The sequence below is a fragment of the Pelodiscus sinensis genome, chromosome 8, assembly GCF_049634645.1.
Source record: "Pelodiscus sinensis isolate JC-2024 chromosome 8, ASM4963464v1, whole genome shotgun sequence".
Lineage (NCBI taxonomy): Eukaryota > Metazoa > Chordata > Testudines > Trionychidae > Pelodiscus > Pelodiscus sinensis.
Genome location: NC_134718.1, coordinates 18,249,621 through 18,276,316, shown reverse-complemented (window position 1 = coordinate 18,276,316; position 26,696 = coordinate 18,249,621). Strand labels below are relative to the sequence as shown.

Here is a 26,696-nt window from a genome sequence, read left to right as displayed (position 1 = left end):
TATGGGGCCCACATTCAGACAACAGGGCCATCCACAACAACAACAATGCCCCAGACCACATCAACAAAAGCGAAGACTGCAAACCGGACGAAACCTTAATTCCCAAAACAATAGACAGCAAGTTCGATGGTCCGATTGAGGGACTGAGAACCATTCCACTAATGTATGACCCGGGAACACAGAAGTTCTCCTTCGAGTGGTCCCCGTGGGTGCTCCACTCTGGGTGCTGGTGCGTCCTCGCGCCGGCGACCGGAGACTTTTTCTAGCTGTTTCTGCCGCGGCGCACAGGTGCCGTAGCGCCCTCTAGTGTCGTTGGGACTGAAGGGGCGCCTGTGTGCGTGCGGCTCCTCAGTTCCTTCTCTACCGTCCTCGGCAGCAAACGGAGCCCTCTTTTTGCCCTATTTCTGTGGGAAGAAAACAGTTAAATTCTTCGTTTTACCCCCTAGTTACCTCATCAACCAAGTTTTCGAACCCCCCCCCCCCACTAGTTCTTTAAAAAAAAAAAATTTCTCTCGTTGCGGCTTGCCGCTTGTTCCCCAACCCTTCATGCCTGGCTCGCCGGGCTTCAAACGTTGCGAGACATGTCGGGATGCCATGCTGGCATCCGACAGACATTCCGCCTGTATTAAGTGTCTTGAGGAGGCACACCAGACGCAAAAGTGCCTGCATTGCTCTAAATTGACAGCGAGGGCGCACCGCGACAGAGCCAATAGACTGACGACTCTCCTATATGAGAAGTCGCTCCATCCCTCCTCAGAGTACTCACCTTCCTTCCCTAGACCGCCTCAGCCGACTAAGGGTATGGAAAAAGACCAACCCCCTACCCACTCTTCTTCTGCGGGATCGAAAACCGGACTCTCTCCGGCTCCAACTATATCCTCGGCACCCTCAGTCACTGAGGACACGCCAGGAACCTCTGGTGCGCCGCGATCTAAGACGCAGGCACCGCACAAGAGAGCTCATTCTGAGCCAAAACAAAAATCAGCGGCACCGACTGCTACGGCACCTAAGCCGTCCTTGGCACCAACGGTGCTGTCTAGAGAGTGCTCGGCACCGAAGCAACACCAAATGGCACCTGGCTCAGCACCGAAAAAGGCCCGTACCGATAATCCACCTCGTAGCACTTCGGTGCCGGGATGCACGTCGGCACCCACATCTTCTCCAATAACAACGCCGTTACCACCAAGACCACACCACTCGGCACCATCCCAAAGCCGGAGCCGGTACCAAACCCCAGTGCGGAGCCACACCTCTTCGGCACCGCTGTCCCCGGGTTTCTCTATCCACTCAGCGAGATCGCACCGCTCTTTGGCCGCTTCTTGTTCAGCTAGTGACATCAGCACCGAACCCAGAAGCAGGTTCTTGTCGCAACATTCTAGCCCGGCTCACAGACCTCCATCTTGGCAAATGCCTGCGGTTCAATATGCATACCCTCCCCCTCCGCATCCATGGTATCCACACCAGTATGCCTACCCACCCCCGCGATATGCCACCCAATGGCAACCGTGGGATTCACATCCAAAGAGGACTCACCATCGACCCTCTTCTACCACTTCCAGGCCACCTCCTGCCTCACCTCCTGCCACCACATCGGCCACAGAGCCGAATTCTCTAGCTCCTTCAGGTGGTCATGACTCCCTCTCTGAGGGTGAGACCAGATCTCTGCTACACAACTCCTCTTCCCTTCCAGATGAAGCGGTTATCACCAAGGCCCCACCATTGGGAGACGATATAAAAAAGTTTCAAGAATTGTTTAAAAGAGTTGCTGTAGCCCAGGAAAAAGATCTTCAAGAGGTACAGGTCAAACAATATCGACTCCTTCACACGCTTCAACCCCCAGTTGCTTCCAGAATTGCCATCCCTATGGATGAGGCCATTATGGACCCGGCTGACAATATTTGGCAGACCCCAGCCTCCGTCACTCCAACAAATAAGAGAGCAGACCGCAAATACTTCATCGCTCCAAAGGATATGAACTTTCTTTTCACCCACCCACCCCCTAACTCCCTAGTAGTGGATTCTGTATGTCACAAGGGTAAACAACCTAACCTAAGAACAACCCCACAGGACAGAGACCACAAAAAGGTTGACATTATGGGCCGAAAGGTTTATTCTTCTTCCACATTGCTCCTTAGGGCGTCCAATTACACTGCTATGCTTGCAGACTATGATCATGCCAATTACTCAAAGCTCCAGGACCACCTCCTACACCTCCCGGAGCATAAACGGCCAAACCTGCTTAGTATTATGCAGGAAGGCCTCACCATTTCCCACACAGCTTTGCAGTCCGCTATGGACATGGCAGACACCGCGGCTCGAATCACGGCCTCGGCGATAGTACTCCGCCGAATTTCATGGCTACAAACCTCCAGCGTACCTAGGGACCTCCAACAAAAGGTCGAAGATCTACCCTTCGATCGGACCAACCTATTCGCAACTAAGACCGATGAGGTGTTGCATTCTATGAAGGACTCCCGTGCAACCCTTAGGACCCTAGGAATGTATACTCCTCCATTTAGGAGAACCAGATACCAGCCTTACCAACGACCGAGAGAACCGTTCCGCCAACAACCCAAATATGATTTCCGCAAACAGAGATCCCAGCGTTGTAGACCACAACGACGACAACAACAACATGCCACACCCCATCCGGCAAGCAGCAGGTTTGAAGGCCTGGTCGAGAGCCAGGAAGCCAATCCGCTGACCCTCCCAACTGATACCCTTCAGTTCCACCACCCCCTCTGAGCGTTTTTCCACCAATGGTCCCTCATTACCTCGGACAAGTGGGTTTCGAACTTAGTCCAATCTGGCTACGTCATCCCCTTTACCTCTACCCTGCCCAACCACCCTCCTACCCCATCCCTTTTCAGGGACCCCTCTCACGAAGCCGTACTCCTGCAAGAGGTTTCACACCTCATTCAACTGGGCGCAGTAGAACACGTACCAACACAATTCCGAGGCCGGGGATTCTACTCAATGTACTTCCTAACCCAGAAGAAGACAGGAGGTTGGTGCCCCATCTTAGACCTCAGGCGCCTCAACAAATACATGCATACCACCGTTTCAAGATGGTTACCCTCTCAACTATCATTCCTGCACTCGACCAGCACGATTGGCTTTCGGCTCTCGACCTTCAGGACGCATATTTCTATATTACAATTCATCCTGCTCACAGTTGCTTCCTCCGATTTACAGTGGGTACCCAACACTACCAATACAGGGTGCTCCCATTTGGTCTCTCCACAGCCCCCAGGGTATTTTCCAAAACCCTGTCGGTAGTAATGGCCTTTCTGCGATGCCAAGGCATCATAATATTCCTATACCTGGACGATTGCCTCATAAAAGCTGCATCTTTCGACGAAACGAAGGCCATGACAGATACCACAGTAGCCCTTTTACTCAGTTTCGGGTTTCACGTAAATTATGCAAAAGCCACTCTACGCCCAACACAGAGACTGGAGTTCATAGGCGTCCTGCTCGATACAATCGCTGCAAGGGCCACTCTTCCCGAACACAGGTTTGCAATAATCTGCGACCTTGTCCGAGCAACACAAGCAGTACGTACTGTCACGGTCTGCCACTGCCTCAAAATCCTCGGACACATGGCCTCTACGACTTACGTCGTCAGTTTGGCCAGACTCCACATGAGACCTCTTCAGTCCTGGCTTGCTACGGTGTACAGACCCTTCAGGGACCAAATCTCCAAGTACGTCACTATCCCACCACGCATTATCAATTCCCTGCTCTGGTGGACAATTCCTCAAAATATGCTACGCGGCGTTCCCTTTCAACGTCCAACTTCCACTCTCACGCTTATAACAGACGCCTCACTCATGGTTTGGGGAGCCCATATGGGAAGCATCACAGCCCAAGGCAAATGGTCATTTCTGGAGCAAATACTCCACATCAACCTCCTCGAACTACGGGCAGTCAGATATGCATGCCAATACTTCATTCAGTATATAGCCCACAAGACCATCACCATTATGACGGACAATACCACCTGCATGTACTACATCAACTGGCAGAGTGGCGCCCGTTCCCCTTCCCTAGGCTCGGAAGCCACCAAATTCTGGAGCTGGTGCCTCTCACACGGGGTCACCCCTTCCGCTGTGTATCTTCCCGGAATACTCAACGTCACAGCAGACGCCCTAAGTCGCATGTTCATGGACCAGCACGAGTGGGAGATCGACAGATACGCCCTCACTCCGATCTTTCGTCATTGGGGCCAACCGGAAGCGGACCTCTTCGCCATAAAGAGCAATCGAAAGTGCCACCTCTACTGCTCCAGGGGAGCCCTGGGGAGAAGTTCCCTCGGAGACGCCTTTTCCATCACATGGAACACCTCCCTCCTGTACGCCTTTCCCCCTCTCCCACTCCTACACAGAGTCCTGGACAAGATCAGATCGAACCAGGCACGGATTATTCTAGTGGCACCTGCGTGGCCCAGACAAATATGGTACCCTTACTTCCTCAAGATGATGGTAACGGACCCGTATCCCTTTCCTCCACAACACGACCTCCTCTCACAAAACCACGGTCGAACCCTTCACCCGGACATCCCCAAGCTGAAGCTCCACGCTTGGCTCCTTCATGGCTCCAAGATGCCGAAACTGCCTGTTCGGAACAAGTGAGACACATACTAATTAATAGTAGGAGACGTTCCACCAGGAAAACCTACCGATACAAGTGGACACGTTTCTCCCAATGGTACGCTCAAACCCATGCAAGCCCACCACATCTTGCTCCTGTACATACCTTATTGGACTACTTACTCTCTGAAACACTCTGGCCTAGCACTCAGTACTATCAAGGTCCATGCTGCGGCCATAGCAGCCTTTCACCATTCTCAGCAAGGCACTTCCTTTCTCAGCAGTGGCCTTGGCAGTGCTGTCCACAGCAGACAGATCTTGACTCTGATCCCGCCTCTGCAGATGAGGCTACTGCTCTGTTCTCACCTCAAGTGGAACACCCATGGGGACACCACCGAAGAAAAGAAGGATGTTACCCTATGCAGTAACGATGTTTCTTCGAGATGTATGTACCCGTGGGTGCTCCATGGCCTGCCCGCCCTCCTCTTTGGAGTTTTTTCCTCATGTTTTTCGGGAGTGATTCGGTTATGAGGAACTGGTGGGAAGCCGGACTTGAGCGCAAGCTAGTAATCAGCACGAGCAGCACGTGCCCCATGCATGCACAGTCCATCTGAACCATGGCTGACGACTCTCCGACCTGTGGCGCCAGGATGAGCCCGACACCTCAAGTGTGGACCACCCATGGGGACACACACCTTGAAGAAACATTGTTACTGCACAGGGTGAGTAACTTCCTCTTCACCAGCTCAGTCTTTATCTTCAGCACGAGTGAGTGTCGGTGATAAGCCCAGCACATCCGGCGCAGTGGCACCCAAACATCAGTCACTTTCGGAACCGAAATTGCGACAGAAATCCACAATGGTGCCATTAACGGTTGTAATGGTCCGCTGCTTGGCACTGCCGGCAATCGCTCCTCACAAATCCACTTAAATGAGATCAGCGAGCCCGTAACCACTAACATTCTCCCATCCCTCCCCCCAATTCTCTTTACCTACCGCCACATAATCAGGTCTACTACAGGAGCTCTATGTCATCTCAGCATGTTTCACCAGTGCGATTTTACTACAGATATCATAGTCCAACATGCTACAGGTATCACTCTTGGTATTACTCAACTCATCATTGCTATCATCACTCTATACGGCTATCCTTGCTACCACAGTCTCCCCACAACCTTCACGTAGTCATGGAGTATAAATGTCACCACCTAGTGCTCCTTCTGTAGCTCATCAGTCAGAACTGGAGGAAGGTCAACTCTTCGAGGTTGAAGAGCACGTACCAGACGTATCACTGACTGATCACTCGTCATCACCTGACGAAGCAATCATACCTCGTGACCAGTCTCCTCCTAATCGCTTGAGGCAATTTCAGGAGCTTTTCAAAAGGGTGGCTACATCTCAGGACATTAACTGAGGTCCCTGAGAAACAACACAGGCGCCTCAAAAACCTCCAGCCCTCACAACAGGGAAAAGTTGCAATCCCCATAGATTTCATGGAGGCTGATGATGAGATATGGCAGACTCCAGCTTCAGCACCTCCAACTAACAAAAGAGCTGACAAAAGATATTTTGTCCTTCCAAAGGGAGCTGATTTCTTATTTTCCCACCCTCAACCAAATTCTGTAGTCATCAACGCTGCTCAACACAGAGCCAAATTACCACAATATAGAGACACGACAGATAAAGATAATAAACGCATGGCTCTGATTGGGAGAGAGCTCTGTTCTTCTGCCACCTTACTACTGCATATAGCAAACTACGCAGTGGTACTCTCCAATCACAACTTTGATGATTACACAAAGTTGACCTCTCACTTAGAACTCCAAAAGACCCATATTAAAATCCATAGTTCAGGAGGGCTATGCCTTCTCCAGAACAGCACTCTAAGGCTGTGTCTAGACTACATGCCTCTGTCGGCAGAGGCATGTAGATTAGACAGATCGGCAGAGGGAAATAAAGCCGCGATTTAAATAATCGCGGCTTCATTTAAATTTAAATGGCTGCCCCGCACTGCCGATCAGCTGTTTGTCGGCAGAGCGGGGCAGTCTAGATGTTCCCCTGTCGACAGAAAACCTTTTTGTTGACCTCCCCGGTAAACCTCATCCCACGAGGCATAACGGGGCAGTCGACAAAAGGGTTTTCTGTTGACAGGGGAACGTCTAGACTGCCCCGCTCTGCCGACAAACAGCTGATCGGCAGTGGGGGGCAGCCATTTAAATTTAAATGAAGCCGCAATTTATTTAAATCGCGGCTTCATTTCCCTCTGCCGATCTGTCTAATCTACATGCCTCTGCCGACAGAGGCATGTAGTCTAGACACAGCCTAAATAGTGTTAGACATCGCTGACACAGCAGCTAGAGCTACTGCGACATCAGTAGTTATGAGGAGAGCCTTCTGGTTGCAATCCTGGTCCGTTGTGAGCTACCGTCACAGGTGGAAGATCTTCCTTTCGACAAGCAAAAATTATTTGCTGAGAAGATGGATGACATGTTGCATTCCAGCAAAGACTCTAGAACAACACTGCGCACACTTGGGATATATACTTGCCCATTCCACTGTAAACGATACACTCCATATCAAAAGCAGCAGGAGTTTTCCTACTCCAGGTACCAACAACGCACTTTTGATCAATCAAGGAGCAAACAATGCCCACAGATGAAATGTTCACAGTGTGCTTGTAATACCGACAACCAGGCGAACAAGCAGCAGGTTTGACCTGTTGGTTGAGGGTCTACAAAATCTCCCCATCTTGCACGAAACTTCACACCCTGCCCTGGCCTTCTACCACCATCTGAGGCCTTTTCGTCATTGCTTAGTGGCCATCATATCAGACCATTGGTTCCTCAAAATATCTGGGTACACCATCCCCTTTACCTTGCTTCCCTTCACCTTCCCACCCTCCCTGTCACTCTTCAGGGACCCCTATCATAACCTATTAAAACAGCAGGTGCGACGGCTGCTCAGTCTAGGAGCAGTGGAAATAGTACCAGAGGACTTCAAAGGCAAGAGGTTCTACTCCCATTACTTTCTCTTACCAAAAAAAATGGGACGATGGTGGCCTATTTTGGATCTCCACAAATTGAATCGGTATCTTCAAAAGCAATGATTTAAAATGGTTACCCTAATTTCAGTAATCCCAGCGTTAGAGAAGAGAGACTGGTTTACAGCTCTCAACCTGCAGGATACTTATTTTCACATAACAATTCACCCCGTGCACAGACGATTCCTACGTTTCATGGTGGGTACAGATCATTGTCAGTACCGAGTACTACCGTTCAGCCATTCATCGGCACCCAGAGTGTTTTCAAATACGTTCGCCATTGTCGCAGCCTACTTCGCAGACAAGCTGTGACTGTTTTTCTGTACCGCGATGATTGCTTGGTAAAAGGTCCATCAGAAGTTGAAACATAGTGAATGGTGGCAACAACCAGGCAAACGTTCGTTCTCTTGGTTCTTATACTTAATGTACAGAAGTCAATGCTACAACCTACACGAACTCTAGAATTCATAGGTGCCAAGCTACATTCAGTATCTGCAAGAATATACCACCCTATGCAAAAATTCCAAGCAATCCAAGAACGGGTTACTACGGTTACTCTCAGCCCCACAGTTCCCATACTTATCTCTCTCTATCTTATTGGTCACATGGTTGCTACAATCTATGTGGTTGACCACGCTTGTTTACACTTTTGATGTCTTCAGCACTGGCTTGCAATAGTATATGCCCATCACAAGAGACGAGTGCACAGGTTGGCCTCCCTCTACTTCACGTCTTAAAGTCTCTTGCATGGTGGACCAATCCCTGCAATCTTCTAACAGGCAAACATTTAATCGAGACCAACTGTCTGTACATATAACTACCGACGCGTCTCTCATTGGATGGGGAGCCCACATGAGTGTCATACTTCACGTGGTATAACTTTTATAAAATGTATCAGAGTTTTGTAAAAATGGTAAACTTAGAGCCCACTCTGTGAGAATAGGATTCACTGAAAATGGAGATTTCAACTACCCAGACCTCTCTTGAGAAAACAATAGCATAAGGCACAGATTATCCAGCAAGTTCTTGGAATGCATTGGTGGCAGTATTTTATTTTAGAAGATGGAGAAAACAACTGTGGAAAGGCTGTTCTAGATTTGGTTTTGACAAACAGGAATTAGTTGAGAACTTGAAAGTGTAAGGCAGCTTAGGTAAAAGAGATGAAATGATAAAGTTCATGATTGTAAGGAATGGTAGGATGAAAAACTGAATGATAAAGATAATGGATTTGAAGAAGACTCAAGGTGCTGGTAGTTAAAATTCCATGCGGAACAAGTCTAAGGTGGGGCATGAGGAAACAGGTCAGAGAGTTGGCAGTTTTTTGGAGAGAGATTATTAAGGGCACAGGAGCCACACTACAGGTTGAACCTCTCCGCTCTGACACCCTTGGGACCTGACCAGTGCCGAATCAGAGAATTTGTCAAATCATGGGAGGTCAGTACTGTCTAGCAGAATTACAGCACTTTCGCTAAGCTCTTAGAAGACATTTAGGGGTAAACTAGAGCAAAATAATAGTACAGAAGAATACTGAGAGCCAGGACTGCTGGCTGTAAACATATTTTATGGGACCAAGGGAAACTTGGACACACCCATGGTGAATGGACAGTCAGATAACTAAAATCATGCTGGACCACAGATGTTGCCAAACCTGAGAGTGCCAGACTAAAGAGGTTCAACCTGTTTTCTACTACCTAGGAAAGATAGGAAATCTGGTGAGACACCATCCTGGCTTAACCAGAAGATCTTGAATGATCTAAAAACAAGAGTCCTACAAAATGGGGAAACTAGGTCAAATTACAAAGGAGGAATATATACAACCATAAGCATATAGACATAAAATTAGGCCTAGGCACAAAACATGATTAAACTTGAAACATAAAAGGCAACAAGAAAACATTCTATAAACACATTAGAAGCAACAGGAAAACCCTGAACAGGATAGGCCTGTTACTGAATTGGGGGGGGAGAGGGAGAGATAACAGAAATGTGGAAATGAAAGAAGTGAAAAATGACGTTGCATATTCACCAAAAGTTTATTAATGATTGGATGTTTAACATAGTGAATGCCAGTGAAACTGAAATAGGATCTGAAGCTAAAATAGGGGAAAAACAAGTAAAAAATTACTTAAACAAGCTAGATATTTTCAAGTCATCAGGGCCTGATTAAGTGCATCCTAGAATGCTTAAGTAGCTGACTGAGGAGATGTCTGAGCAATTAGCGATTATCTTCAAAAAGTCATGAAAAAAGGAAGAGATTCCAGAGAACAGGAAGAGAACAAATATAGTGTTAATCTATGAAAAGGAAAATAGAGTCAACCAGTGAATTACAAGCCAGTCATCTTAACTTCCATACCTGGAGAGATAATGGAGCAAATAATCAAGCAATCAATTTGCAAATACTTATCTAGAGGAGGTCATAAGTAACAGAAAGCATGGATATGTCAAGAACAAATTGAGTCAAACCAACTGATAGCTTTCTTTGGCAGAGTAACAAGCCTAGTGGCTTAAGACCTTGTCTATACTTACACAGAGATTGACACTGTAGATCAATTTCTCTGGGGTTTAATTTAGCAGTTCTTGTAAAAACCCACTAAGCTGACCACTGATGGCACCACTATTGACTCCACGGGGTCATGAGGAGTAAGGGAAGTCAATGGGAAAGTTTCTCCCATTAAGCTCCCGCAGTGAGGATGCCATGTTAAATCAAGCTAAGGTATGTCGACTCCAGCTATACTATTCATGTAGCTGGAATTATGGATCTTAGTTCAACTTAAGAATGTTAAAATCCTGTTTAATAAAATATTTAAATGGCTAACCATGTAAATGGGAGGTGAAGGGGGCAGTTGCCAGGCTGGAGTCCCACTTTGTGTTATACTTGTAGAAATAGAACTAGCAGAATCTTGTGAGGGGGATAAGGCAGTATGCCGCATTTATTATGAAAGCAGAATTCATTTACTATCCCTAGCTACTAAAATTACCCACCACTCATACACACACAGTTCTACAGATGGGATATAATTACTAGTCTCAGTTGCTCGTGCTGTTCTTCTACCCAGGTGGTCTAGACATAAGGAAGGGAGCTGGGTCATGTCAGTGTGCACTGATGCTCATGGAGGATGATTGTAGAACCGAAAGACCCAATTCTGTAGTTTTGCACCCATCGTTTTATGTTTTTGTCCACAGATCTTGTGTTCTCAGGGCACTGTATGACCATGAGCCATCAGTTAACAGCAGGTGGGACTTTGATCTTCTTTTCTTGATAGAGCTTTTGTCTCTTTCTTTGTTGGATGGGTTCTTTTGCAGGGCTCGCTTGCATTGTTCTTCAGCCATCAAGGTGGTACGGGCAGCTGGTCTCCAGATAGGCTGGCTTCAGGGAATGATATACTTACACATACTCACACTCACACACGCACACTCTCTCTCTTTCTCTCTCTGACATTTTACATAGTGTGCGTCTAGATTACATTCATCTTTCGGAAGAGGAATGCAAATGAAGTGCAGAATTACAAATCTCACACATCATTTGCATAATCACATCTGATTGCTTTTTTGAAAAATGTTTTTTCGAAAAAAAAAAAAGCAGTTTAGACACGGTTCTTTCAGGGGAAAAAGACCCCTTTTTTTGAAAGAACCCTATAAACCTTTTTTTTTTTTTTTTTTTTTTTTTTTTAAGAATAAGGGTTCTTTCAACAAAGAGGTTTTTTTCCCAAAAGAACTGCATCTAGACTGCTTTTTTTCGGGGGGGGGCGGGGGGGGGAAGCTTTCCAAAAAATCGATTGGATGCTATTATGCAAATGAAGTGCAAGATTTGTAAATCTGAGCTTCATTTGCATTTTCAATTTCCTTCAATTGCATTCATCTTTCAAAAGAGCAATGTAGTCTAGACGCACCACACGCACCTAAATATAAACAGAGTTAAGGCAGTACAAAGGTTAAAATGGGGTTTCAGTTACAGTATGGTAAAAATGGGGTTTTAGTTACCAGGGCTCGACAAATAATACAATCTACTCGCCTGTGGCGAGATTGTAACCCGGAAGAGCTGGGTTCAGGCGATCTGCGCATGTGCAGATCGCCGGACAGCGTGGCTGGCGAGCGGGGCTCGCCGTGGTTTGGCGAGCTCTGTTAGTCACCTGTTAAGAATTGCCTTAGGAGAATCTGTTGTTGTAATTTTGTTGGAAACCATTTTTTTTTAAATATTGTAACTAACACATTAATGTAACTCCCATTCATAAAAATTGGGCTGCAGTTCATGTGGCTACATACATAATGTCACATTGGTAGGTATAATTTATTAAAACGGCGATTTCATGCAGCAGCTCTACATTCACATCCCTGATGTGGTTATGCTTATAAAAAACACCGGACTTTTTAAGGGGAAAAGAAAATATGCTGTGATTGTTAAGAATAGAGTAGTAAAGCAGCTAGCACAGGTGTGGCCAGCCTGAGAAGGAGCCACGGTTTACCAATGTACCTTGCCAAAGAGCCACAGTAATATGTGAGAAGTCCCCCTCATTTGCCTCCTCTCCCATCTCCAGTATCTTTTGCCACCAGAGCCCCACCGATCAGTGCCTCCTTTTCCTGCCCCGTGCCTCCTGCCTGCTGCAATCAGCTGTTTCATGGCACTCAGCGGGGGAGGGAAGGAGCAAGAGTGCAGTACTCTTGTAGGAGGAGGTGGAACCAGGAGTTGAGCACTGGAAATTTGGCACCTGTAGCTGCAGCCCTGGAGTCAGTGCCTGAGCAAGGAGCCACACATTAACTTCAGAAGAGCCACAGGTGTCTCCAGAACCACAGGTTGGCCACCCTTGAACTAGCATATGCTCTCTGTCATACATACACGCAGTCCCACCAATTGATGTTATAGTTACCAGGGTCTAGATCCTTCTGACAGCCAACCAGATTGATCATGGATAGGAAAGAATGGGGCTTTATTAGTCTGGACTGATGCTCCAGAAACTGTGGCAAAGCAGCTCCTTTGTATAGCAGTTTTCCTCCATTGGGATTAGTAAGTTTTGCACCTTCATGAGGTAATCAATCACCATTTGACAAGTGCTTGTTTTCTTAAGTTGTTCTTTTCATATCACAACTATCTTTTCCCAATTAGTAGGTGCTTGCCTTATCTTTTAGAGTGGTCAGTCTTCCTTTAGTTTGCATTTCAATATGAGTAAAGCAATCTCCTGGTGCGTTTATATCTGTCCTCAGCTTCTCCCTGGAACATCTGGTTTGGTGAAGACTTTCACACTTATCTTCTAACATGCATTCCTCATCCACACGCACAAAATAGAATTGATTTCTTTTGTACACAAACACAATATGAATATTTAATCAGGCACATAAAATTATAATTTAAAGAAAACAGTAGTCGTATCTTTTTACTTCTTTCACAATGCCAATTTTAAAACTTAAAACAAAAACCGTAAGGATCTATTATGCCTTGGAATCAGCTTCAGACACAAAATTCTGGCTGGTGCACCTTTACCAATGGTTAACTTAAGGCACTCCATTCTGCTTTCAGAAAGAGTGGCTGTCAGGGTACAACAAATCATAGTCCTAAAATACATGAGTACATTTAAGTAAAAAGGAGGCAAGTCAATTAAGGACAAATGCAAAGTACTCCACTTAGGCAGAGACAATCAGTTGCACACATACAAAATGGGAAATGACAGTCCAGGAAGAAATATTGTGAAAAGGAATCTATGGGTTTTATGGGTCACAAGTTAAGCACAAGTCAGCAGTATAAAATTAGCCGCCCCCCCCCCAAAGTGAGCATTGTTTTTGGATATGTTAGCAAAATTGTTGTAAGCAAGACATGAGAACTAATTCTTCTCTACTCCCTGTGGATCGTGTCGCTTCCAGAGGACAGATCCGTAGAGGCATCTCTCAGCCTTCCCTGGGCTGCCCGCTGCGAAGGGATCATGTATCCTAGCAGTCAAAGTCTGAGGTGTAATAAGCTCTCCCTGTAAACTCTGGGGCGTCTGTCAGCCTGTTGGCTGCCCACCGCGAAGGGACCCCAGACCTAGTGGTGAAAGACACGGACTTTAAACTTTTTGGGGTGCCCGTCAGCCTTCCCTAGGCTGCCCGCTGCAATGGGACCTTGTGTCCCAGCAGTTGAAGACTCGGGTGTAACACACACACACACACACACACACGGGTGTAACACACACACACACGCGCGCGCTGCCCTGACCATCGGCTGACACTATTTCAGACATTAATAATAAAAAGAACACCCTGAAAACAATGGAAAAATATTACAGTAAAACTTTCCATGTTTTACGTTTTTATAGTATTAATACAGGTTACTCTCTTAACCGGGACTCTCTGGTTTGGTAACATTCATGGTCTGGAAGGACCACAGATGTTCCAGGACCAGAGCATCCTGATAGAGCAGTAGTGCTGGGAGCCCTGCAGGCTGGCAGACGAGCAGAAGCCGAGTAGCGGAACTTCCCAGCAAGTGGGAGCCCCACACATGGTAATAGGACTACCCAGAAATGCAGCGAGAGTCCAGTGCGCAGAGGGAACAGAGCTGCCTGGTATAGCAGCAGGAGCCCAGCAAGCAGAGGCAATGGTGCTGCTCAGTGTGCCAGAAGAAGCCCAGCCCATAGAGGTGATGGGGCTTCCCGGCAGGGCAGCTGCAGCTTGGAGGGAAGGGGGTGCGCGAGGGGATAGCCAGGAGGCCAGCAGTCAGGCTAGGGCTGGAGGGGCTAGTGGCAGGGGGACCAGAAATGACCTCCCTATGCCCAGCAAAATCTCTCGTTGGGAAGCAGTCAGGTCCCAGGGGTTCCGGACCAGGGATCCAACCTGTATTCAACTAGTCTCACCAATGTTCTTATATTAGTCATATTTTATTTGAAATATTTCTAGAAAAATGCACGTAAATTAGGGATGTCATCAGTTAACTGGTAAGCAACACTGGTGGCCTGGCCAGGCTGGAGAAGCCCCCAGCTGACACAGGCAGGGAGTCTGCTCCATCTCAGCTGGGCTGGAGCACCTTCCAGTGAAATGCATTTTCTTGCAAGTTACTACTAGATAAAGTTCATCTTCATTGTGAGGACCGAGACAAGGAATCTGGTAGTGAAAGAAGTTCCATCCTGCTGTTTGCTAAAATGCAGCTCAATCTGTTCTTTCCTCGCTTCCTTGCAAAGGCATGGCTTTTGACAGGTGATTGCCCATCAGCTTTGATGACACCTAAGTAGAGATGTCAGCTTGTCTTTTGTCTTTGAGAAACATTATCTGGTGCACACATACCTTTTGGAAGAGAGAGGCAGTGGGTCTCTGTGCATCTGCCTTCCCTGACTCCTGTTGTCTGTTTTTCCCTTCCCTTCAAAGGGTGCACATGCAGATACATGCTTTCCCCAGCAGGCAGCCACTTTGAGTGGCATCTGGGGCCACAGCAGTTAGGGTCGTGGGACATTAGTGACCCAAACCCAAATGTTGACAGGCTGGATGTGACCTGTGGCCCATATTTTGCCCACCCGTTTCATCTCATATCTATATCTATATCTATATCTATATCTATATCTATATCTATATCTATATCTATATCTATATCTATATCTATATATATATATATATAGTGTTTCTACGTATGTTTTTCCATGATATTGACCAGCAAATTAGTAGTCTTCAAATGATACCTTACAAGGCATATTTTGTACAAAGATTATTGCAGTGGTTTATAGGGTGTGAATGAAAGGGTACATTCAGTTGCAACCATACATGCGGTATTCCCTGTCCAACGTTTTAAGCTTCCAACACATATCTGTTTCAGGCTCACAGAGTTCAAATGAGAAAGGTTTACTGGCTCAAGACTTGTGTGCAAATCTCAGTTCACCCTTGGAGGACATGTGAGCAAGCCAGGGGCATTAGTAGAGGGAGAGGGATTTGTAGATTGTAAAACCTGATGGAGTCACAGTGATTATCTATTTCTCTCTCCTATATGACAGACTGTAGGACTTTACAGAATTAATTCCTATCTGAACTAGAGCATACCTTTGATAAAAATATCTAATTTAATTTAAAAATGGCCAGTGATGGAGAATTTTCCATAAACTTTGGTTAATTACCTTGTTACATCTTTGTCTGCTAGAATGAAGAGGCTATTATCAAATATTTGTTCCCAAGATAAGTAGTTTATATAGACTGTGATCCAGTTAGAATCATAGGGTTGGAAGCGACCTCAGGAGGTCATAGAGTCCAACCTGTGCCCAAAGCAAGACGAATCCCAACTGAAGTGAGGACGAATCCCAACTGAAGGAGGCATGTGTATACGGTGGCTCCCCTGGGTCACCGCAGGAGGGAGTAGGCTGTGCAGTTCTAGCCTTCTGAGCCAGAAGCAGGGGGAGGGTGGGTGCTGGGGTCAGCAATACTCCGCCTCCAGAATGCCTACACCAGGTGTTTTGAAGACAGACGGATTGTGGGTGTGGCTGTGCCTGGTGGTTTGGGAAGGCAAAGCTTTTTCCCGCCTAGGCTACCAGACAGCTATGCAGTGCTTCAATCATGAGTCGTCCCACCAAATCTCCATTATTTCAGTCAAATCATAGTTCTTTGACTGTTCCAGGATTTATAATTTCTCCTGCTTGTTTCCCAGGCTTCTTGCATTAGTGTACAGACACCTTAAATAACTAGCTGGTTGCCCTACCTTCTCTGTACAAATCAGAGGTTCTCTTCTTTTGCACCTTTCTCACTTTAGCGTTCTCTTTTTTTAAACAAAACAGGTTGAGCTCCTTGAGTCTTTTACTCTAAAGAATATTTTTCAGTCCTTTAGTCATACTTTGGGCTTTTCTCTGAAGCCTCTTCACTTTTATCAAGATCATTCTAGATGTGTGGGCATCAGAACTGGTCACAGTATTCCGGTAGCAGTCATATCATTACTAAATAAAGGGGTAATAGAACCTCTCTACTCCCACGCAGGAATCCCGTTTTTATACATTTAAGGATTACATTGCAAGTGTGTATGGATAGGAGTATTTTCTAATGGATGGATAAATGTGAGTAGTATTGCTGGGGCGGTAACTGGAAGGGAAGCAGAGCTGCTAGACTATCAACTTGTGAAACACAAGAGGTTTGCCTGCTAAGGTAGATGCTCCACGATGATGGGAGATTAGCTTGAACTGTTTGTGCTCCTTTCTCCACTGACACTGACACTTTGCTGACTTGAACTGGGAAAAACGGATGTTCGGTCTTGTTTCTTTTTTTAAAGCCCTTAGAAGTTTAGGACAACTTGGAGCATTACTTAGCTCTGCTGGGAGTACATTTAAGCATTGTTGTATGTGAATGTTCAAGTTGCATTTCAGTTGATTGAGAACAAAGATTATTTTAGTCCTGCAGAATTGTGAGTTTAGATAAGCCTTTAGCGATTCATAAACTGTAAGAGCTATGAGAGTATCACTTCTCTAATATTGGAAAATCAAGATCCAGGAATGGAAATCCAATTAATCCAGTACAGAGAAGAATAAAAATGATATGTTAGTATGTTTACCTCCCCCTCCCCCAAGCAAAGTAGTGCTTCTCAACAAAAACTAGGGATGCTAACTAGCATTTAATTTACTAGTCGAATAGTTGATGGAATGTTCACTGACTAGTCAACTAGTTGATAGGCACTTTTGCGATCTGCCTTTGAAATGTACAAGAGTCCCTGCGAAGGCTCTTTTGCATTTCAAAGTTTGAACGAGGCTTGGCGCTCCGGGCTATCGAGAAGTCCTGCTGACTCCGGGCTTCACGTGGGCGCCTCTGCTTTGAAATGCACAAGAGCCCTACTGGGTCTCTTGTGCATTTCAGGGGTGGAAAAGGGAAATAACTGCATGGAGCCTGGGATCAGCGGGGGACTCGGAGTCCATGCTGCGCTTCCTCTTTGAAATGCCCAAGAGCCCCCACTGGGGACTCTTGTACATTTCAAAGCTGGCAAGCCCACCTGCAGGCCGGAGTCAGCTGGGGTTCCCCAACTGATCCCAGGCTCCCAAGTGGCATTTCAGAGTGGCAGCACCCCCACTGAGCCCGATGTCAGCCAGGGATTCCCCAGCTGACCCTGGGCTCTGTGTGGCATTTCAAAGAGGCAGCGCCGCTTGGAGCCCTGGATCATTTTATAAATGACACAAAATGTACACACCATAAAGAGATGCCTTGTTGACCAGTATGTTTCAGAGTTCATCTAATAAATAGTTTGGCCCAGAAAAATGGAGCCTAACCCACAATTCCTGTCAAAATAAAACAAATTTTTTTAGTCTGTGCAGTGTATAGTCCTCGAACCAATTTGTATTTACATTTACTAGTATTTTGCATTTCAGTGTAAAAGAATGTCTTTATCTAGTTGCAAAAGAAGAGCATATATAGAAAAAACCTTTTGTGTTTTTATGCAGGGCAAAATCTAGACCGCATGCTCCACGGCACAGGAATGAAAACAAATCCTGACCAGAAGAAACCGGCAAGTGGAGTAACATTGGCTCCAGAGGACACCTTACCTTTTCTACAGTGCTATTGTTCAGGACATTGTCCAGATGATGCTGTTAATAACACATGCATGTAAGTAATGTGTGCAAGATATAGAAATTTGCCAAAGTTTGTTTCTCTCTCTCTGCTATTTATAGTGGCTTTGTCAAACCATCTGATTAGATTTACTTGTTTCTATAGAACCTTTTCCCTGAAAGGATACAAAATTGCTCTCAAAATAGTGTGTGTTTGTGTGATTTATCTCACCACAAAACTGGAACTATTTTGGGAGAGGTAATAACCAGTCCTTTTGTCTCAATAATACTATCTTTAGAGCAAAATTCTAAAAACTGTATCCAATTGAAGTTACAATATGTAATATGTCGTCAAAATGTAAATCTCTCAGTAATATTTAAGGTAAATTTTCTTGTATATAGATACAACATGCTCAGGTTGTCGAATTACACTCTTATTTGATCACTAAAATTAAGTTTTTTCATACTACATATGCATCAGTAGCAGTGATGAAGATAGTTTGGACAGAGAAAAACGCAAGGAGAGACTCTGAATCTGGTCAAAAAGAGTTTGTGAGGAAGAACAGAGAGCCTTTTAACTTTATTAGATGTATGCTCCGTTTTTGCATTGATTACATACCTGGCAAACCAATGAAAATGTTTCAGTAAACAGAATATAAGCATTGAATGTTAATGTTTGATAATAGCGACTGAGATTTTTGTCAAATAAAAGCGATCCTGGAAGGTCCCAGACTACGGGGGGGTTAGGGCCACTGGGCTTTGGGCCACTGGGCTTTTTGTGCATGTTAGGCTGAATAGAAGCAGCCCTAATTTGCACTACAAACATGACCATGAAGGAAATAGCTATAACAGAAATGTTCTTCTGCAAGGAATGTCCCTGTAGGTGCTCCACTTGCAGTGTCTGAGTGCCCATGTACCTGTATCCAGAGATTTGTGGTAGCAGCCTTTTCGAGTGTGCAGCCAACTGTCCCCTCAGTTCCTTCTCTTCCACCTTTGTATTGGTTGGAATAACAGGAGCACCCTCAGAAAACTTATGTCAATTCCTAGTTTTGTCTACCTTTATCCTTTTTGTTAATTTTTACCCCGCAGTGCTCCTTTTTCTTCTGTTCATTAAAATAAGTCTTTCTTCTTTCCCCACTTTGGCTTCTATCTGATGGCCTTTGGCCATCTTGAAACAGAAAGTGTTGAAGACTCACTCGAGATTGATACCTTCCCATCTGCCCATATTTCCTTCTCCTCTCCTGACAACACCATCATGCTGCCCCTCCCACATTGGAGGATGATTTTAAATCATTCTTAAGCACTTCATAAATGTGTCATGGATTCTCTAAGAGACACATCATACATTAACTAACAACCTCCATGCTTCTGCTGCCAAACTTTCATTACTCATGAATGCTGCTCTCATGGACCCAACTAAAACAGTTTGGCAGACCGCAGCCACAGTTCCTCCTTCTAAATGATCCAGCAAGAAAGAGATAATGAATTTCTATTCACTCTCAGCATTCCAAACTCATTGGTGGTGGGTGGTGTCAGTCAGAGGGAAAAACAGCATACCACCCTCATATTACAGCAAGTGGAAGTTCAGCAGGAAATGTGCTACTGGAGATGTGAGCAGAGTGGCAGGAGAGGACAGCATGCAGGGAACTGTCAAGTGACATATCAGGAGAATGTCATTTTCTCCCTGGTGGCTGTGATGGAGCACACAGCGGCATTCCTGGAGAAAATCCCTACCATCCCTTGCAGAACAACTTTCCTTCCTCACCCAGTTGCACAGTCTCCACCCCAGGGACTCTAGGACATGGGGTGAAGAGGGGGACTCAAGGGAAGCCTCATGCTCAACCTCCAGGGAACCATCGTGAAGCAAAAGGCTGCCCTCATATTTCTGATCCCCGCCCTGGGCATCCCACCATCGACTACTTTTCTGTCCCTTCTGTCTTCCCTAAATAAAAATGCGTGATTTCTGAAGTACGGTGTCTTTATTGCTTCAATTGCAGGGGTAGGGTGGAGGGATTACAGGCAAACACACTGAATGCAAGGGCATCTCATTAAGAGCAATATGCATGATTCTCAAAACAAAACTTTTTCAAAGTCTCTCTGATTTGCACTGCCCCATGCTGTGGTCTCCTTATCACCTGGTGTCTACCTGCTCAAAATCTCTGATTAGGTGCTCTGCCTGAGCTCTTTACCCTGCCAGATAATTTCTTCTCTTGTTCTCACAAATATTATGGAGCACACAGCAGGCTTCCACCACAAAGGGAATGTTTCATTTGCTAGGATGCCCAAGAGCACATTCAGTCACCATTCTGCACTTGCTTATCCTGTAATTGAACTGCTCCTTACTGTGGTCAAGGCTGCCCATGTATGGCTTCATGAGCCACAGGAGCAAATGATAGGCTGGGATGCCAAGGATCCCTATTGGCATTTCCACCTCTCCATTTCTGATTTTCTGGTCTTGGAAAAAAGTTCCAGCTTGCATCTTTCTTAAGAAGTAGGAGTTCCTAAAGATGTGTGTGTCATGTACCTTTCACAACCATCTCACGTTGATGTCAGTGAAATGGCCCTTGTGATCTTCTGGTGCCTGCAACACCATGGAGAAGTACCCCTTGTGGTTTATGTATTGCTTAGCAAGGGGATCGGTGTGCCATGATAGGGATATCTATCACCGCCCTGCAGTTAGGGACTCCCATTATGGTAAAGCCCTCCATTGTGGCATCCATGTGTCCCAGTGTTACTACCCCCGTAGTAGAATCGTATTACTTGCTTTGGATATTTGTTTAACAGCATCCCCACCATCAGTTTTCCCAGTCCAAATTGATTCCCAGCTAACCTGTAGATGTCTGTCATTGTGAGCTTCCACAGGGCAGTTTCCATGCCCTATGGTCAGCACAGGTCTCCTTTGGTTGTTCCTGCGCTTCAGGGCAGGAGCAAAGTTCCATGAAAGTGGTCTTGCACAATCAACATTTTTTAGCCACTGTTGATCATCCCATATTGGCCACACTATGTAGTCCCACTAGTCTATTCTTGTCTGAGGCATCAGCATTCCACTGTTTCCACAGGATTGAATACCAGCTGCATTTCTATTCCGTTCAGTCCAAGGGCTTGCCCATGGCATCCTAAGATTTTGTTCTCTTCTTGGAGTGATGTCCAGATGGTCTTGATATACTCCACTGTTAGGCACACCAAAGTAAACATCAACATCACATTGCTTTGATGCACAACGGAATTCACAACGGAAGAGAGCTATGCTTGCACAACTATGATGTCTACATAAATAATCAGGGCCAAAAATGGTGTGTTTCCTATTGATCTCAAGCAGGTGGGGAGTGAGTTGACAAGCATATTATGGAACGCTGATGACATAAACCTTGACTCACCTGCTGCATGGTGTTGGTCCCAGCATGCACAGGGGGCATAACCCAAAATGCAAAGTGACTCAAGCATTGTAGGATAGCTATTCACAGTACATTGCTCTCAAAGTTAGTGGCAGTCTCCTCTCTGGGTACACACTACTTCAAACTGTTGAATTCTTGTGCACAGTGTGGGACATGGACCTTCAATTTTACATTGGGTGGTAAAAAATTGACCTTAATGAATTCGACCTTATCTCATAGTGTAGACATGGCGTGGGACATTGTGATGTTTAAAATCATTGTTTAAGTGCCTTGAAATCCTTGCATGGATACCGCAAAGTAGAATTAATCATTGGTGTGTTATATAATGTATTTAACACATTATTATCATATAGAAATAATTTATAAATAGCAAGGGCAGCCTCTTGTATGTGAAACAATTTATCCAGATTTCTGATGAGTTTCCTTTCTTTAGAACAAGTGATATACAACCTTTCAGTTTTATAACTTTATACATTAGCTGTAGGGATTATGATTTTGCTTTAAATTCCTTTATGCTATCAGAAACCGTTGCTTTTTATCGCCCTCCGGTGTTGGTTTTTAATACAATTTTTTCAGGACTTTTCTTTTAGTAGTCTAAAACCAGCGCAAATGGAACTAGTGCTTTTTTTGCTACAGTACTGCCCAGTATACAGTACCGGCACCTCCAGTCAGACCTCAACTATTCCCCTGGAGTACTGGGACTTTTTTTTTTAAACCAAAAAAGGCACTAAATGGAACTATTATCTTTTACTATTGCTGCCACTGGAGAATTTACAGAACTTAACATTCTATGTGAGCAGTATGTTCACATATGGTAAATATTTATGGTAAAATATTTTTTAAAAAATACAGATTCTGCCTTCTATCCCTACTGTGCCCATGCAAGTCTCTAAAATTTAAATGTGAATTGTCTTAAAAAACTTTTTGAGATCCAGTAAATACTAATTCAGTAGATATATTAAATTGCAAGTACTTTAAAAAAGTTAACAGTTAATTTTTCTGCCTTTTGAGACCTGTGTTGAGGATGCTATATTCCCTGGACTGCTTAAAAGCTAGGACACATAATAGTGCTGTGCACAGAGCTCTTAATTAAGCATTATGTTAATGATTTTTGACAGCTTCTGTGTGGACAGATAACCCTGAATTTTTGTGTGTTTTTTGTAGGTAAATAAATGGAAAATGAACTACAATATATTACTTTTAAATTGTAATTTAAGCCTGTACCAAGAAAACTTCTTTTTAATTCATTTAACTTTTGAAGCCTTTTAAAGTCCAATTATTTGTTAGGGGAACGCTAGTGTAGAAAAAACTTTATAGCAGCTACCAAACTTTGGATGGCAGAGGTCTTGCCTTGAGCTCCATCAAGATTGCGATAATGACTTTTCACCTCAAGATAAATGACTCCTCAATCTTTGTACACCCTCCCACAAAAAGATCCCTAAAAGGCCTGTAAGCACTTTACCCAAAGGTTTCCCCACCACCCGAGCCCTGGGATCTACACCTGGTACTGAATGCACTTACGGCCCCCCTTTGAACCACACTGGCTACATCCTCCCTATTGCATTTATCTAAGAAAATAGCATTCCTTGTAGCCATTACATTAGTCTGGCAAGTGGGAGAAATCCCTGCGCTTATTGCACATCCTCTGTATGCAATCTTTTTTTTTTTTTTTTTTTTTTTAGAGATAAGGTGACCTTGTACATCCACCCCAAATATGTTCTTCCTTCCATCTCAACCAGATGATGCATCTCCCCATGTTCTTTCCAAAGCCTCATGCCACCTTTTTCGAATAAAGGTTCACACACTTGACTTATGCAGGACATTTTCTTTCTACCTACAATGTACAAAGCTGTTCAGATTTTCTAGGCTTTTTGTTTCCATAGCAAACTTTCATAAAGGCCAGCCCATCTCATTGCAGAGACTTTTTCATTGGATCTTGGACTGTATTCAGCCTTGTTATAGCTTGTCCTCCACTAATCCACCAACAAATATCCAGGTGCATTCCATTAGAGCCATATCTACCTCAATAGCCTTTCTAAACAAGGTTTCCATTGCAGATATTTGCCAAACTGCCACATGGGCATCACACCAGACCTTCACAAAGCACTGTACTCTATCTCAAGGCCCATTATATTACTTTAAGTTCTCTAAGGCAGTCATCTAATGCCTTCCTACCAGATCCAGAATCCCTGCCTTCTTGAAATATACAGCTTTACCATTACCTGATCTGGAGCACCCACGGAGCCATCTCTCAAAGAAAAGGTTACTCACCTCTGCAGTAACTGCCATTCTTTGAGATGAGCGTCCTTGTGGGTGCTCCACTACCCTCCCTCCCTCCCCTCTACTTTGGAATCTCTGGGCCTCTTCAAAGGGTCTCCGAAGTAGAGAAGGCACGGGGGGGGGGGGGAGGGGGCGCGAGTCTTGCGCATAGGCGATGCCAGCACACTGTGAGTGTGCAGCTCAGGCTCTGTGCATGTGCGATCCCAGGAGCACTGCTTTGAAATAGGGATGTTAAATATTGGTTAATTGAATTGTCGATTAGCCTCATGAATTCTTATTGGTTAGTTGGGAGCTGGTCCGCGAGGGAAGTCAGTTTAAAAACCATCTTCCCTTGCATACCGTCTGCCTGTCACCCCACACTGCTGCCTCTGATGAAGCAGCCGTTGTCCGGGGGGGGGGGGGGGGGGATCTGAGCTCCTGGACCTGGTGTGTACTGAAACTGAGCTGGGCTGCCTGACCACTTCCCTCCTAATACACTTGAAATGCAGAGCCGCAGCAGGGATAGATGCTGGGAATGAGGTGGGCTGCTGGCCAGCCTGCTAAAAAATTTACTGGGGTTGGGAGGAAATATGTGTAGTCTATAGCGTTAACCGATAAGCTTTTGTTATTTGGTTAATTGACTACACTATTGTATCCCTATTCTGAAGACTCCTATCCATGCCACAGAGGCACACCAGCACCTGATTTGAGGCACCCACAGGAACACTCATCTTGAAGAAACTTGGTACAAGTGCTGAAGGATCTGACCAGGGGCCGTGCGCAACTTGACCTGCTGCTCACAAACAGGGAGGAACTAATATGGGAAGTAGAGGTGGGTGACAACCTGGGCAGCAGTGATCATGAGATGGTAGATTTCAGGATCCTGACCAAAGGAAGAAAAGAGAGTAGTAAAATACACACCTTGGACTTCAGAAAAGCAGACTTTGACTTCCTCAGAGACCTTATAGGCAGAATCTCCTGGTATGCTAACATGAAGGGGAAAGGAGTCCAGAGCTGTGTCTACATTGGCATCCCTTTCTGGAAAAGGGATGCTAATGAGACACTTCAGAATTGAAAATCCACGGGGGATTTAAATATCCCCCGCGGCATTTACATGGCTGCCGCTTTTTTCTGGCTCGGGGTTTTTGCCGGAGAAAGGCACCAGTGTAGACGCGATTCTCCGGAAAATAAGCCCTTTTCCGGAAGATCCCTTATTCCTACAAGGGATGCCAATGTAGACACAATGTAGAAAGGGATGCCAATGTAGACACAGCCCAGGAGAGCTGGCAGTATTTTAAAGAAGCCTTATTGAAGGCATAGAAAGAAACCATTCCAATGCGTAGCAAGAGAAGAAAATATGGTAGGAGACCGGATTGACTTACCGGGGAAATCCCTGGTGAACTTAGGAACAAAAAGGGAGCTTAGAAAAAGTGGAAACTTGGACAGATGACTAGGGAGAGGTATAAATGTATAGCTCGAGAATGCAGGAGACTTATCAGGAAGATGAAAGCACAATTGGAATTGCGACTCGCAAGGATAACAAGAAAGGTTTCTACAGGCATGTTAGCAAGAAGGTGGTGATCAGAGAGGGTGTGGGGCCCTTACCGGATGAGGGTGGTAACCTAGTGACAGATGATGTGGGGAAAGCTGAAGTACTTATGCTTTCTTTTCCTCTGTCTTCACAGACAAGGTCAGTTCCCAGACTAATACGTTAAGTTACGCAATATGGGACGAAGGTGGACAGCCCTTCATGGGGAAAGAACAGGTTAGGAACTATTTAAAAAAGCTAAAGGTACATAAATCCATGGGTCTGGAATTAATACATTAGAGGATACTGAGGGAGTTGGCAAATGTCATTGAGGAGCCTTTGGCCATTATCTTCGAAAAGTGGAGATCGGGAGAGATCTCAGATGATTGGAAAAGGGCAAATGGGAAAGGGAAGAAGGACGATCCAGGGAACTTTAGGGTGGTCAGTCTTACCTCAGTCCCTGGAAAAATCATGGAGGGATCGTCAAGGAATCCATTTTGAAGCACTTGGAAGAGGGGAAGGTGATCAGGAATAGTCAGCATGGATTCACTAAGGCAAGTAATGCCTAACCAATCTGATTAGCTTCTATGATGAGGTAAATGGCTCTGTGGATATGGGAAATTCAGTAGATGTGATATACTTTGACTTTAGCAAGGCTTTTGTTACGGTCTCCCACAATATTCTTGCCAGCGCGTTAAGGGAATGTGTTTGAATAAATGGTCGTTTAGATGGATGGAAAGCTGGCTGGAAGGTCGGGCTGAGCAGGTAGTGATCAACGGCTCGATGTCAGGATGGCGATCGGTTTCTAGCGGAGTGCCCCAAGGTTCAGTTCTAGGACCAGTTTTGTTCAGTATCTTTATTAATGACCTGGATGAGGGGATGGATTGCACCCTCAGCAAGTTTGCAGATGACACTAAGCTAGGGAGAGAGGTAGATACACTCGAGGGCAGAGATAGGGTCTAGGGTGACTTAAACAAATTGGAGGATTGAGCCAAAATAAATCTGATCAGGTTCAACAAGGACAAGTGCAGAGTCCTGCACTTGGGATGGAAGAATCCCAAGCATTGTTACAGGCTGGGGACCAACCAGCTAAGTAGTAGTTCTTCAGAAAAGGACCTGGGGAATTACAGTGGATGAGAAGATGGATATCAGTCAACAGTGTGTTCTTGTAGCCAAGAATGCTAATGGCATAATAGGTTGCATTAAGAGGAGCATTGCCAGTAAATCCAAATATGTGATTATTCCTCTTCATTCGGCTCTGCTGAGGCCACATCTGGAGTATTGTGTCCAGTTCTGGTTCCCCAGTTACAGGAAGGATGTGGATGCATTGGAGAGGGTCCAGCGGAGGGCAACCAAAATGATTAGGGGGCTGGAGTGTATGACCAACGAGGAGAGGCTGAGGAATTTGGGTCTGTTTAGTCTT

At 45.3% G+C, this 26,696-nt stretch overlaps 1 protein-coding gene across 2 annotated transcripts in view; it reads left to right on the top strand.

The window, feature by feature from the left end:
* BMPR1A (bone morphogenetic protein receptor type 1A) overlaps window positions 1-26,696 on the top strand; it is a 175,357-nt gene that overhangs the window by 96,625 nt on the left and 52,036 nt on the right. For both annotated transcript variants that reach the window (XM_075934831.1, XM_075934830.1), the window contains one exon: window positions 17,987-18,149. In XM_075934831.1, coding sequence (XP_075790946.1) covers window positions 17,987-18,149 — 163 coding nt within the window. The remainder of the gene's footprint in view (window positions 1-17,986; window positions 18,150-26,696) is intronic.